Source organism: Lepidochelys olivacea, assembly GCF_965140295.1.
Source record: "Lepidochelys olivacea isolate rLepOli2 genome assembly, chromosome: 12".
Taxonomy (NCBI): domain Eukaryota; kingdom Metazoa; phylum Chordata; order Testudines; family Cheloniidae; genus Lepidochelys; species Lepidochelys olivacea.
In genome coordinates, this window is record NC_140422.1 from 7,383,493 (window position 1) to 7,399,494 (window position 16,002).

The 16,002-nt window shown below is 46.2% G+C and overlaps 1 protein-coding gene across 2 annotated transcripts in view; it reads right to left on the reverse strand.

Moving 5' to 3' along the window:
- CPNE2 (copine 2) overlaps positions 1-16,002 on the reverse strand; it is a 151,463-nt gene that overhangs the window by 109,584 nt on the left and 25,877 nt on the right. For both annotated transcript variants that reach the window (XM_084644288.1, XM_084644289.1), the window contains exon 2: positions 2,571-2,767. In XM_084644288.1, the coding sequence (XP_084500414.1) occupies positions 2,571-2,738 (168 nt within the window). In that variant the 5' untranslated portion in view covers positions 2,739-2,767. The remainder of the gene's footprint in view (positions 1-2,570; positions 2,768-16,002) is intronic.

Sequence of the window (16,002 nt, forward strand, 5' to 3'; positions counted from 1 at the left end):
CGCATTAGATTAGCATTGCAGTGTGCTCAGATTGGGCTCGAGTCATTAGGGATCATGACAGCATTGCCCCAAGCCTCTACATGTCGCATAGGACCATGGATCGTGACTCGGTCAGCTCTGGAATGTTAAGGAATCATTTTAAGCCTTCACTGTGCCATGACAGAGGTTGACATTTCCGAGCCCTGTGATCACAATTCTAAGATTTTTGTCAAAATGATAAATGAGACAAGTCTGCGAGATGAATGTAACAGCAGCGAAACCAGACGCATCACAGTGAGAACTCACATATCCACACTTGCGGGTCTGAGAAGATCACTTGTGCCGACCTAATACAGAGGCTTTCAGGCAAACTTGGGAATGTTCTGAAGTTTCCAATACCCACCAGAGATGATCACGCTTAGCTGATCATTCCTCTTAAAAGAAAAACACTGATCAAACACGAAAAGGCACTGACGCATGCAACCATGTCTAAATAAAAGACAGACAGACCATACGTGACGGGTTGGATCACACAAACCCCTTTGGGACTGCCACCTGATGTGCCTAGACTACCTCTGAGCTCATTTTCCCTGCCAGCTTGGGACTTCAGTAGAATCATAGAATCACAGGGTTGGAAGGGACCTCAGGAGGTCATCTAGTCCCACCCCCTGCTCAAAGCAGGACCAATCCCCCATAGTTGCCCAGATCCCTAAATAGCCCCCCTCAGGGATTGAACTCACAACCCTGGGTTTAGCAGGCCAATGCTCAAACCACTGAGCTATCCCTCCCCCCTTGTTTGAGCCAGACATGCTTGCCTGCTGCAAACACAGATCCAAGTCTGAACCACGTCCCCCACAAGCTACAGGCTTAACTGAAAACAGCTTAAGAAGTGCTCCTGTCTCCAGTACTTGGATACCCAGCTACCCATGGGATCCAAACCCCAAATAAATCCTTTTTACCCCGTATAAAGCTTATACAAGATAAACCCATAAATTGTTCGCCCTCTATAAACACTGATAGAGAGATATGCACAGCTGTTCACCCCCCGCAGTATTAATACTTACTCTGGGTTAATAATTAAGTAAAAAAAGTGATGCTACTCCATATAAAAAGTAGGATTTAAGTGGTTCCAAGTAATAACAGACAGAACAAAGTAAATTACCAAACAAAATAAAACAAAAGATGCACGTCTAAGCCTAATACAGTAGAAAACTAAATGCAGGTAAATCTCACCCTCAGAAATGTTCCAATAAGCGTCTTTGACAGACTTGCTTCTTTCTAGTCTGGGCCCAATCCTTTCCCCCGGTACAGTCCTTGTTCCAGCTCAGGTGGTAGCTAGGGGATTTCTCATGACTGCAGCCCCCTTTGTTCTGTTCTACCCCCTTATATAGCTTTTGCACAAGGCAGGAATCCTTTGTCCCCCTCTGGGTTCCCACCCCTCCTTCTAAATGGAAAAGCCCCAGGTTAAAGATGGATTCCAGGTCAGGTGACATGATCACATGTCACTGTAAGACTTCCTTACCCACTCATTGCGCACACGTATTCAGGAAGACTTACAAGTAAACAGAGCCATTTACAACCAAATTGTCCTGGTTAATGGGAGACATCAAGATTCCAAGCCACCATTAATGGCCCACACTTTGCATAATTACAGTAGGACCTCAGAGTTATATTTCATATTTCGAGTTTCAGATACAGGAATGTTACATTTATACAAATTGAATGACCACACTCAGTAGATTATAAGCTTTGTAATGATAATTTACAAAGAGACCTTTTGCATGAAGCATATTCCAGTTACATTATATTCACACTCATTAGCATATTTTCATAAGATCATATAGAGTGCAATGTCACACCATAAACAATTCAGGTGACGGGACTGCAAAAACGTGGACACTTGTCCAAACAACTTGGCTTAATTTTAACAGGAACTAAGTGTCCAACTGGGCTTAGAGAGCTTTGAAAATCTCTCCCTCAATTGTCTTTAAAACTGGGCTATATATATATCCCATGGGCACAAGCTCTCATGCAATTCCCATTACTTCCTGCTTCCAGTCCAGCTGGAAGCACTAAGACAAAAGTCTGTGTATTTCAGTACTTCTGCCACAAATTTTGACTAGGCTACAGGGACAGGCCTAGGGGAACACGGAAGACATTTTAGTGTTAACTTGTTCCAACGATGGCACAAGCAGCTGTGGCTCTGATTGGGAGAAGGTTCTGGTGATTTCTTGTTTTACGTGCACTTGTTCACCCAGCCCTCCTTAAATAGCATTCATTTTATTACCCCTTTTTACTGAATTCAGATGAAATCAAAACTACCCCACGTAGGAATGTATTACATAGAAGTTTGTGAAAATAGTGGGGTTTAACTGATCGAGCCATTCAGTCTAGAGAACATTTGTAAATGGAGTCACTTGACCCTTCCGTGCCACAGTTTCTCCACTCTGTATTTCCTGTCCATTCAGGCCCTGATCAGGCAAACATTTAAGGACATGCATAACTTCACTCACGCATGTAGCGCCATTGGCTTCAGTGGGACTATTCCCATGAACACACAAACAGCATAGGGTAGACAATGTGTGACTCACCTCTGTCCATTTGCCATTGACGTCTATGAATAAGACACAAAACGGGTCAGATTTGGAGGTCACGTCCCTGTCCAGAAGGTTTTGGCCGCACACGGATAATTCGACTTTGCAAACACAGTACTGGGTCCCGATAGGCCCAGCAGGAGAGGGGCTTAATGTATACGCCATGGACTCCAGTAGGAAAAACTCCAGGCAATCTGCGGGAGACAAGGAAATGTAGGGAAGCGTCAGACATGGCAGAAAAGCAAACAGCGGGCTTATCGTAAGCAATACTACGTCAGCTCAGGCTTCAGCAGCAGAGCTCCCAAAATACCCAAAGTCTGAGCCTTTTACATGAGCTCCATCCTGACACAGGACTTCCCATCCTGATTATTTTGTCTGTGTCTTCTATTCATGTTTACATCATCAAGGCCCAAGTGACCAGAGAGAAGATTCCTGATATCGGAAGACATTATAACCCAGCAGATTAAAAAATAAAGTCCAAGAGCTCCAAGTTAGAAAATTGAAAAGAGGGTTTTTCTTTTTTGTAACAGTGAATGTAATGGGGCGTGGTTTTTCCATCAAGTTTGGAGGCCTTTCTCAAAGAGAGACACTCTTGCTCTCAAGAGTTTCTGTGTTTCTGGGCTCAGTGTTCACGTGCATGAGGGAAAAAGAATTCCCTCCACTGCAGGAATTATTGGTTGAAATTCTATAGCTTGTGTTATAGACAAGGTCACACTAAATAATTTGTAGGTCATAAGGCTGAAAGAGACCATTGTGATCATCTAGTCTGACCTCATGTAGGATACTGGCCATAGGGCTTCCCTGAATTAATTCCTGTTTGGACTAGAGCATTGCTTTTAGAAAAACATCCAAGATTGATTGAAATATTTCCAGTGATGGAGAATCCACCACAACTCCTGGTAAATTATTCCAACGGTTAATTACCCTCACTGGTAAAAGTGTGCATCTTGTTTCTGTCATTTGTCTAGCTTCAACATCATCTGAAATAAGAAGCAGAAAGGCGCCAACAACAATCATCATCGAGGGAAGGAGGTGGAAAGACTAGCAATTCTGGGAAGATCCTAGTGAACAGAAACGAGACTTTCTTGACCACTTCTATTAAGCTCTTGCCACGATGCTGCAGAGCCGCAAAGTGTGTGCTGGCATTTAAAAATAAGTCAATGTGTGTCCAATACCCAACAGTTAAATTGGAACAGGATGGTTTGGCCACACCCTAGAAAAAACAAACAAACAAACAAAAAAAAAACCACACAGCAAGTCCGGTATCTGAGTCAGCAGCTACACCCTTTACACAAATCTACAGAGGCTCAGGTCAGGCTCTAACATTTATCCTAATAAGGAAGCTATTCATGGGGGCATATCAACACTGGAGGTAATTTCCAACTGAGACTGCAGGCCTCCCACCACGAGTGGGACAGGAACTGGCACGGCAGGCCAGCAAACACAGAGCTAGAAAAGCTGCGCGTAGCCTTGCGTATCTGACAATGGAACACTGTCCCACCACATTTATACCACCGAAGAGCAACACTGAAAGCCAACAGATGCTATTTCACTACATCGATTTTAAAATCAGACTGAAAGGACTTCAAAGAAAAACATTCTCTGGCAGCGTCTGTAATTTAGACATTGCCGTCTTGTGCATGAGCACTGGAGAGGGGGAGACATTTTCCAGAGTCTCAGGCCTTGCCCACACTGGAGTGGTGGTGGAGACGGGGCTGTTATACTGCATTAACTCTCCTGCTACAGTTAAACCAGTGCAGCTTCTGCCAGTGTGGATGCAGTTACATAGGCATAAACGATGCTTTATGTCAGTGTAACTATTCCAGTATGGGAAGGGGAATGAACTATACTGGTACAAGGCATCTTTATACCAGTATAATTGCACCCACGCTAGGGACTGTGCAAACAAACTCTAGCCAAAGTAGTATTGTGTTTAGACTAGTCTTCAGTTATTTAGGAGCCTATGTTACATTTTCAAAAGTGACGTAGGCACTGAAGAACCAAGATTTTAAAAAGTGACAAGAGATTTTGGGTGCCCAATCCCCAGGGCCTGAAAGGAGCCGGATTTTCAGAAAGGGCTGAACCTCCACCCTTTGAAAAACCAGTCTGTATTAAAGTATCTCTTGTTTGGCAGCCAAAAATCTCTACTTAATTATAAAAATCAGGGCTCAAGTCTCATTGAAAGCCAATGGGATTTAGGCCCTCAAGGGCCCAAGTCACTTTTGGAAATGGGACTTAGACCATTTTTAAAAGATTTCTCCTGGCCAACACTTTTTGGATAATGTTGTTGTTTTTGCTAAAATTTAACAACAACCACCACCACTATATTCAAAGGTTGATCACAAAAAGATTTAACCAGCTCTGAGAGCCTAGAAGTGAATGATTGAAAAACAGACTAACCAGCAAAACAGATTAGTTTATTCTCATTGTCCAAGCTGAGAGAAATGCAACAATAAATGAACAGTAAACTAGATTTTAAATATTCTATTTTAATAATCCAAGGAGTAACAATAATATAAGAAAGAAAACCAGTGATGCATCAAAATCTAAACTAAAAAAAAACCCAAAAACTGGTTAATACAGAGAATTCTTCCCCAGGTATCTGCCTGGCAGGTCTTGCCCACATGCTCAGGGTCTAACTGATCGTCAAATTTGGGGTTGGGAAGGAATTTTCCTGTGGGTCAGATTTGCAGAGGCCCTGTGGGGTTTTCTATCTTCCTATGCAGCGTGGGACACGGGTCACTTGCAGGTTTAAACTAGTGTAAATGGTGAATTTCTCTGTAACTTGAAGTCTTTAAACCATGATTTGAGGACTGCAGTAACTCAGCCAGAGGTTAGGGGTCTATTTCAGGAGTGGGTGAGGTTCTGTGGCCTGCGATGTGCAGGAAGTCAGATGAGATGATCACAATGGTTCCTTCTGACAAAGTCTATGAGTCTAGGAGCTGACGCTTTCTGAAAGCTGTAAAATCTGATTTTTAAAAATTAGAAACATTGAATAGGGCGGTAAACCGCAAACAACTGTACAGATGTTCATGCTTTTAGGAAAGAATTTTTATTGCCAATGAAAAAGGATGGCCCCTTGGCCCATCCGACACACAGGGTTTGTGTTGGTATAGCTATTTTGGTCAGGGATGTGACTTGTTACCAAAACAGAGATTGAACTGGAACAACCCCTAGCGTGCCTATGGTTATATTAGTATAAAGGTGCTTTATACTGGTGTAGCCGGTGTCCTTTTCCATACAGGAATGAGTTCACCAGGGTAGATAAAACTGCATCCATACTAGGTGGGTCGTATCACTTAAACTCCAGTAGTATGGTTCAATTTTTGTGCCTGGACAAGGCAATTGAAATTCCTCTGTGTAGCCACAGGGCAGGTACAAAGCAGACAGGAGCACCTCTGAGGGTAAAATGAATGGTTCATGCCTCGGGCCCCACCAAACTCGTGGCCATGAACAATGTGTCACGGATCCTGAAATCTGGTGTCCCCCATGAAATCTGGTCTTGTGTACTTTTACCACTCTCGGCTATTATCGGAGGAGGGGGTCACAGTATTGCCACCCTTACTTCGGTGCTGCCCCCTTGTGATCCCCATTTGGGTCGGGACCCCCAGTTTAAGACATGCAAAGTCTGGGCTTTACATATACTTTGCCGTTTTTAAATACTTATTCATGTTTTGTTACAACACTGTGAAACTGAACATTTAAATATCTGAAACCCTGAAATTCAAGCTTTTTAAAATGCTACAACCATGAAATCTATGAAAAAATGGACCAGGAATTCGGTAGGGCCCTATTCATGCCCATTCAGCCATTAGCCTCTCTGTTGAGAATGCCAACACAACTGCCCATTTGTGTTAAATGTAACATTGGTTTTGGTGACATCGAGACCTGCACACTAAGAAGAACTAGACAAAGAGCCACATTTCACTGCCCATAAGCCTCGAACATCTGTCTACTGATAAGGATGTTGGGTCAGCACTGACCCAGGCTGGGGTTGAACCAGCTACATAGAGGGAGGAAGGCTTCATATGCAATAACTCAACTTCCTGTGTACTGTGATCTTAATGTGGTGGTAGAAATAGAAAGTCTGGGTCTCGCATCATTTCCGGGAAACTCAGGAAGAGCTTTCTGTTGATTTAGGAAGGGCCGTTTTAAGGTCTTTGAAAAGGAAACTCCAGGACGTTGGTGGAACCCAAGTTCCCCACTTTCTACTCCTTCCCCTGCCTTAAGATTAAGGCTTCTGTCCTGGTATAAAAGGGTCGTTGCCTAATTCTAAATTACCAGCCCCTTTTCCATGCCCCACCTTGCAGGACAGAATGGTGGGAAATGTACCCAGAGAAAAAAAGGGGGGCTCAGACCAACAGGAGAAAAGCCTGCATGAGTGAGTGACTATCACTGCAGCTACTGACGGCTAATGTAGGCAACGTTCCTAGGGAGCACTCAGACAGCAGAGGGCTAACAATGGTGAACTGCTTTTGTAACCAGGCCCCTAATTCAAAGATAGACTTGATGGAACACCCAGCCTCTTCCAGCAGCAAATGCTGGATTCAAGTACCTCTGTGTGCCATTCCTGAGCAACGAGGGGGACAAATTCTTAAGCAAACCTGCCACTAGACGCTGACACATCTAGAGAGCCTCCCAGCTCTATTCCTGTGCTCTCCAAACACCCTTGAGAGAAAGGGTTTCTAAACAGCAGGGCTTCCTCGCTGCCTCTAAAGCCACCTCACCTGGCTGGAGCTGGGCTACTGGCTGGGGCAACGGAAAGCAAACACAGGCTGGTGTTTCATCCGGGATTAGACGTGGCCAACATTCTAATTTACCGAGGAACGCTTCCCTCCCCTCCGGTGACGTCAGCCCATTAGGCTCAGTTGTAAACCAGTTTAAGCGCCCCAGAGCCACTTACCTCTGATATGGCAACATTTCACATCAGGTTAACAAAAGAGCCAAAACTGGCGAGAATCAGGCCAAATGTATTTTTTCCAGGTGGAAGTCCCTGAATGCAATACCCCCGTCTTAAATACACACCGTCAGAGTGGATGGTCCCAGGTCCACTATTAGCTAACCTTCAGGGAGAGCTGGCATTGAGGAGCAACACACCTGATGATGATACTACCTATGTTAATGATCCAGCCCAGAAGAGTTCATTCAACCCTAAAACGCAAATTAAAACACGCATCACCTGTCTCCGCTGTTTCGGTTTGAAAGGGAAAGAAGTTTTCCAGCCCTTCCTTTTCAGTGTAGTGCTCCTGAGTTCCTTTTAAATTAAGCTTCCAGTAGATTTCTGGCACCAGGGTGGAGATCAGATTTAAACCGTGTGTATTTTCCAGGAGTTTGTGGAAAGCGAAAGGGCTTCTGTTTGGCAGTTTCAGTGTAGCCTGTATAACCAGCCCTGCATCCAGACACGACTGCTGGGACCGGGTAGGCATAGAAGTCTATCACACAGCGGCACTCGCTGCTGTGCTGGGGAGCGAACAGGATCACTACCGTGTTTCCCGCCGTAGAGAAATGGGTCCAGGGCAGGAGGAGAATGGAAATCACTTGTGCCAGCTGTCCAGTGATATCTGGGATAAGTCCTGTTTCCTCGGGCTGAGCTCACACACAGTTCTCGCAGGCCATTCACCGATGCCTGGGACCCGTTAACGACACTGCAAAGCTTGCGTCACAGCACAAAGACATTTAGAGCAGAGATGGGCCTGAGCCACAAGTCTGGATCTGAAACCGCTCAAGGTTCAGCATGAATGTTCCGAGCTGGAGTTATGGCACAACCCATTCCAGAGAAAGGGGGGCAGCTTTGAAGAGCGGATCGGAATCTAAATCTTCCCCCAAACCGGGGATGCTCAGGTGCAGGGTTTTGGTTGAGCCCCATCTCTAGCGACGTCGAGGGGAAGAAAAATAAGACAGTTTTACGCAAGAGCAGCTCTACTTCCTTGTTAAAGAGCAGCAGATGGGCACAAAGAAGGGACAGGGGGAAGTGGTGGGCAGGACACACGACCTGGAGAATAGAGCGATTTGCAGGTGCTGATAATAAAGATGCACGGGATTAAAACGGGGCGGAAATCTTCTGCTTCAGTGGTTTTTTGACAGACAATTGGGTTTTCAACTAAATGAAAGTTTTTGCAGAAAGCTTCTGCTTTTGGGTCACATTTAAAACCCTACAAACTTTTGGGTTTTCCGGTTTCTTGACAGTCTAAATTTTTCAGGCAGGTGGGGGGAAGGAGGGGGAAAGAGGGGGGACAACATTTTTCTGACTAGTCCTACAAGTGATCCCTGGGGTAGGAGGAAAGGAAGAACATAAGAACGGCTATACTGGGTCAGACCAATGGTCCATCTAGCCCGGTATCCTTTCTTCTGACAGTGGCCAATGCCAGGTGCTTCAAAGGGAACAAATAGAACAGGTCATCATCAAGTGACCCATCCCCTGGCATCTACTCTTAGCTTCAGGCAAGAGGAAGTCTTTAAGCCAGTATCCTTCCCATACTCCTGTTCTTTGAGACCGGCTCATGGAAACGCCACTCCAAAACTGCAAACATCATCTTCCTCTAGGCTGCTAAATGGCCTCTGCTTCCATATGGCAGGGTATTAAAATGTGATTTTCGTCTTCTTTTATTTACCTCGCATAGGCATGAACACTGATCAATATTCTCTCTCTCTCTCACTCTCCAATTGTGCCGGCTCTGTTCCCACCCTGTTAAGGGTCAGTGGTTTATGCCTGCTCCTAGCTCCATTTGCTAATGGTTGAATCTTTGTACCAAGGAGCATGATAATCCTGATTGTTCATTTCCGGAGGAGAGGAGGGAATAGGGGTCTCCTTCAGTGGTTACAAGTCACAGTCAGTTAAACAAAAAACAACAACTGGAAATGTGCAATCAGCATTGTCTAAACCAGCTAAATTGAGCCCCAGGTTCAGCAAAGACAATGGGGGTCAGTGCACAGGACACTGGACTGGAAGGCAGGACACCTGGGTTCTGCTCCAGGCACTGCTACCAACCTGCACCTTCAGGGAGCCGCTTCACGTCACTTCTGTGCATCAGTTTCCCTAACTGAAAGGCAGGAATAATGTCCACTCTGAGATCTATGGATAAAAAGCATTATCTACGAGCTCAGTATTATGACTAATTGTTCTCCTACCACCTTGTCTCTGGCAGGATTCCCCAGTGACACACAATAACGAGGCAGGTTGGAAAGGCACACTGAAGTTGTTATCTATACAGGTGTGTAGCTAACAATTTGAACTTAGAACATACACACACCAGCTGTTCCATTGTCTCTGGCCTGCCCAGGTACACTTGCCATTATTCACAACAGGCCCATCCCATTCTGGTGTAAATGGAGCCGTGCCAGTTTACACCAGCTGTAGATCTGTCCCCGTATGATCACTAACACACCAGCTGCGGTGAGAGGCCTAACATGTGAACAAAGGGCAGGGGAAAACATCCCCCCCAAGCACCTTATGGAACATCGCCCGAGGAGAACAAAACATGTGCTTTGGGATGTACATTGCGTATGCCCACCCAAAGTCAGACATTTATACACAGTACACGTCTGCTCACACCATAAGCGGATCCACACAGCGGTGGTGATTGAAATTCACTCCACATTGGGAAAAAAACCCAAAGTTTTCTAAATTCTCTAGCCTCATTGTCCAGGTTGCCACGATTTCTGCCTCGCATTTAAAAATCAACTCTCACAATAGGCTTAATTTTAACTCCTGCTGGAAAAATCTGAGCTCTTTGATAGGCATTAATTGCGTTTATTTAACTGACAGGTACAGACCAGCAAGGGAGGGGCCATAATTTCAGATCCTGCATGGTCATGGGAGGATTCCAATTACTGGTCGGGAAGTAAAAGGAGAGCAGCCTAATTTCCCCTTTACACATCCCAAGGCCTCTAAAACCTCAGACATTATTTCTCTTTCCAGGGCTTGATTCTGATCTCACTTATAACCATGTAATTGGTTGCTCTGGTTTACTCTGAAATGAGACCAACATTGCCAAGAACGTAACATGCCGCCATTTTAAGGAGAAATGCGGGATTTCAAAAAGGACCCAGGATGCGGAAAGTCTCCGAGAGGGGTGTACATCGTGAAATGAACAAAAGGAGGAAAATCTTCTAGCCCCATCCATCCCAGAAGGGGGGGTATCTGCCCCAAGAAATGGTGGCTTGACGTTTGAGAGTGTCGGATCTTCTGGCCGCCTCTGTCCCCCGAAGCCTGGTTTTCCAGTTAACACATTAGATCGCCCCACCCCTTTTTTCCTTTTTTTTTTTTTTTTTTTAAAACACACATCATGCAACCAAAGCCTTAAAATAGCCAGACCCGTTCTATTTATACCACTGTGTCTGTTTGCCTCTGCCTCCCAAAAGCAAACACAGTCCCGCAGTGCTGGCAGAAGCCCAAACCTCGGCTATTGCTCCTAAAAGCAGAGGGAGTAAATGACTCTGTGGAGGGGCTTTTCCTCAGTACAGACTGGCATCATAACAACTGTCTTTCCCTTGCACATCCCTCGGGTTTGCTCCCTGCCATGCCTCTAACAGGGGCCTTAGGCACTTCAAAAGCAGCATTACGATTACGGTAGCATCTGGAGGCCTCAAGGAACTAGTGTGTATTGTACAGAAGAGCTCACAAGCCAAACAGACAAGATGGGGGAGGGGAAGCCGATGTGAAGTGATTTGCCCAAGGCCGCATGGCACATCAGGGGCAGAGCCAGGAACAGAACCTCAGCCCAGGTCTCTCAAGTCCTAGCCTGCAGCCCTGTCTACTAAACCACACAGCTTGCCAAGCTGCAAGGCAGAAATTTCTCTTTGTGGTAGATGCTGGACAGCGAACAAAGGAGCAGAGGCACTAACCTCTCCCACTTCTCCTTCACCAGGCACTCAAGGCCAAGCCGAGGAGGCCACACTGAACTACGCCAGCTAAGGATCTGGCCCTCGAGTGCTAACATTTTATCATGTGCATTCAGTGCCGGGGAGAGGTGACAAGTTTACAGCCCTGGAGTCTGAAGTGCTGGATTTAACAGGTACATCAGCAGCAGCTTGCCCCACATGGCCCCATCAGTATCCCTCAACCTAAGAGTGAGGGGGAAGTTCAGTCCCCCGGGCCCTTTCAATCCCTGGCCTCTCTTGCAGACGGCAATGGCTGTTTACAAGATGTGCCCTGGAGATGGACTCGGTCCGGGCTCCCGGCTCTGAGCCTTTCTGCACTGTAGGGGCGTTTGCAGGGCTTAAGTTGAGCTGGAGCTGTCCGGAGCAGAGCGCCGGTAAATATTTTCAAACCCCCTGGGGATTTTAATAGCATGCGGGGGAGAAGAAGCGGTCCAGAAAATACTTTGAGAATTTAAGCCCTGAGCTTTTGCATGCAGAGCAGAACTTTGCGTTATAGCCAATCCCTCGTAGGATCAGACCTGAGAGCAACTCAGTTCACAGAAGCTACCCAGAGAGAGGAACAATTCTTAGACATCCTGGCTGCCCTGGGGTGGATTTCAAGCAGCAACATTATGGCCGAGGCCTCCGAAGGTATGTCTCTGCTGCAATTAAATGGCTGCGGCTGGCCTGTGTCAGCTGACTTGGGCAGCAAAAATTGCAGTGTAGACGTTTGGGCCTAGGATGGAGGCCCAGCTCTGGGATCAAGCCTGAGCCCTCACACCTACTCTGCAACCTTACAACCCCGCAGCCCGCGTCGGCGGATGCAGGCCAACCCTGGCTGTTTAACTGCAATGTAGACAGAACTGGAGTTTGTACGCTCCTTCAAACAGCTGGATCGGTTACGCGGAGGGATTTTTATTGGCCTAGATAGCCCCCAAAAGGTAGCAAGGGGATGCCAGAAAGGTGGGTTGGTCTCGATTTATAACTCTGCTATCAAAGGTAGGCGGTTATCATTGTGCTGTTAACTTCACCAGTTCAGTATTTTCCTCTGGAGAACTGATTGACTCCGATTTTTCTGGAGATTCCCAAGGAGACGCATTCATTACAATGACTGCTTGCAGGGGAGCGCTGAGTCTGCCCCCCACACTAACCCCACTCTCCCTCATGTTCCAGCAGTTTACACTGTGGTATTCTGAGCTTGCTCCCCACCTCAGGGAGAGTGGGGGGTAGGAGGAGGACGGGCATGTGAAGGCAGCACCAGGTGTGAGCACTGCCCAGAGCAAGAGGACTTGTGACCCAGTAAAGCTCTTGACTGAGATTGAAGAAATCAGAGTTCAGTTCCTAGCTGTGCCTAGAGCTCCCTGTATGCCTGTGAAATAAGTCACTTCACTCCCCTGGGCCACAGCTCTCACCCTGTGAAATGGACAGAGCAATCCCCTCGCTCTTGCTCCAATCCCTCAGACAGAGATAAAACACCTACAAGATCTTTATGAAGCCTTCTTACAACTACAATACTCACCTGGGGAAGTGAGGAAACAGATTGACAGAGTGAGACGGGTACCCAGAAGTCACCTATTACAGGACAGGCCCAACAAGGAAAATAACAGAACACCACTGGCCATCACGTACAGCCCCCAGCTAAAACCTCTCCAGCACATTAACAATCTACAACCTATCCTGGAAAATGATCCCTCACTCTCACAGACCTTGGCAGACAAGCCTGTCCTCACTTACAGACAGCCCCCCAACCTGAAGCAAATACTCACCAGCAACTACACACCACACCACAGAAACACTAACCCAGGAACCCATCCTTGCAACAAACCTCATTGCCAACTCTGTCCCCATATCTACTCTAGTGACACCATCAGAGGACCCAACCACATCAGTCACACCATCAGGGACTCATTCACCTGCACATCTAGTAATGTGATATATGCCGTCATGGGCCAGCAATGCCCCTCTGCCATGTACGTTGGCCAAACTGGACAACCTCTACGTAAAAGAATAAATGGACACAAATCGGACATCAGGAATGGTAACATACAAAAGTCAGTAGGAGAACACTTCAATCTTCCTGGACATTTTAGAACAGATTTAAAAGTAGCCATTCTTGAACAAACAAACAAAAAAAACTTCAAAAACAGACTTCAAAGAGAAACAGCAGAACTAAAATTCATTTGCAAATTTAACACCATTAATTTGGGCTTGAATAGGGACTGGGAGTGGCTGGCTCCCTACAAAAGCAACTTTTCCTCTCCTGGAATTGACACCTCCTCATCGATTATTGGGAGTGGACCACATCCACCCAGATTGAATTGGCCCTGTCAGCACTGGTTCTCCACTTGTGAGGTAACTCCCTTCTCTTCAAGTGTCAGGATAATAATGCCTGCATCTGTAATATTCACTCCATGCATATGAAGAAGGGGGGTTTTTACCCACGAAAACTTATGCCCAAATAAATCTGTTAGTCTTTAAGGTGCCACCGGACTGGACTCCTTGTTGTTTTTGTGAATACAGACTAACATGGCTACTACCTCCGATTCTCTCTCACTCTCTCTCTGGTTAGCCCATCAGTTCTCTGGAGCAGGGAGTGTCTCTTACTATGTGTATGTACAGCACCTTGTTGGGACAGGGATGGCAACGACCTGGACAAACCTTACTGAATTAAGATTAAGTGTCACAGCAGTTCACTGCATTGAAATGCAAAGTCTATGTATTATTGTGGGATTGCAGGTAACTTTTCTCGGGGGGAGGTCTGGCCCGTGTAAACCTTGGGAAGTGGTATGAGCATCAAAGGAGTCTTTTAAACAATGTGCCAGACAAACAAAGTTTAAGTGGGGTTCTCCTGTGAAATACCTGGGGGGAGGTGAATGCAAATTACTCACTCTGGTTATGCAAAGACCCAACCTTCAGAACCTTGTCCCTGAGGAGGGGACCATTGTCTGGCTGATGACTTAGTTGTGGGCTCTGACGCTCAGAGACCCAAACTGTATAAAGGAGTGACTCAGATTCCCGGGGGGTGCTTGTTCTGAGCTAACAGCTGTTATGAAACTTGTAACCACAGGGAAAAAACCTTTGATGGGGTTTAAAGGACTGATCACCTGCCAGAGCCCTTGTTGGGATGATCTCTGGCAAGCTAATTACCATTCTTTTATTATTTTAATGTTACCTCTGTAGTGCTTTTACCTTAAGAATAAACATGCTTGCTTAGAAAGAGCTGTGTGTCAGACTAACTATGGCCAATTACACTGTGGATAGCCTCTGAAGAGAAGGCAAAACTGCCCTGCTTATGCAGTCTGACTTGCTGGGGATATGACAGTACAGGTAGGGAACTGTGCAGCCTGGAAAAACACTGGTTAGGAGGGAGAGTGTCACAGGTCTCTACACAAGAGAGGTGATAGCTGGGGAGCCTGGAGCCTAGAGTGGGTGCCCGCCCTAGACCATAGCGGGGGAATATAGGTGCAGCTTCCCTGAACTGTGACACTAGCATCATGGGACACTGATCTCAGACTGGTCCTCCAGACACTACCCTACAGTAAGTAACAATTCCAGCTCCACAGCCATAGCTCCCATGTCAGTAAACGAACCTTGGAAAATTGAATCACTGGGCCAATTTCATCCCTATCATCACTCCATTGAGTCTAATAGAGTTACAACAGCAATCAGTTTGTCTCACTTTGTTTCTCATTGGTATCTTCCAGTCCCGGCCTCCCACTTTCACACACTCTCCCTCCATGATCCTGGGGGCAGATCCTTGTGTGTAAACTGGCATAAATCCATTGACTTCACTGGAGCTATGCAGATTTACACCAGCTGAGGATCTGGTTGTCAGTCATGTGGCAAGAGCAGCAGCTGGACAAGGCATCAGGCAATTAAGCAATTCTTGAGCTCATAAATTGCACATCTGAGGCACTACAAGGCTTGGACGAGAGGCAGGAAGAGAGGATTATAAATGTAACCTCAGAAAATGCTTTACTCTCAAGAGAGGTTAAAGAGTTGGCACCCACCCTTCTGAGAGACAAGGAGAACTCAGCGACAGATGGTCCTGAACCTTCTCAGGGCTAGTCTATACTAGAAACACTCCAGCTGCATGGCCCGTCGATGCCAACAGGAGAGAGCTCTCCTGTTGGTATAATGAGACCACCTCCACAAGAGGCAGAAGCTCTCCCGCCAACATAGCGCTGTCCACACCAGCACTTAGGTCAGTGTAATTTACGTCGCTCAGAGGGATTGGCTTATTCATACCCCTGAGTAACATAAGTTACACTGACATAACCTGTAGTGTAGACAAGCCCTCCATCACCTCTGTGGTAAAATAAAGATTACTGAAGACACCTCCTTCCCCTATGCCACTTTGCATCTACGTTTCAACTCTCTCCCTCCCCTGTGCTAAGGGGATGAAAAACACCATAGCCTTCCTAAGGCCAAAAGAGACTTCTAGTAGATCACTGGGGCAGGATCCCAAGTCCATCTCCAACAGCCTATTGTCAAGGCATGCTAGGTTTCGACTGATGGCCATTCCACCACTCCCTGCCCACCACAGTGTTAAGGAATAAAGAGAAAAATC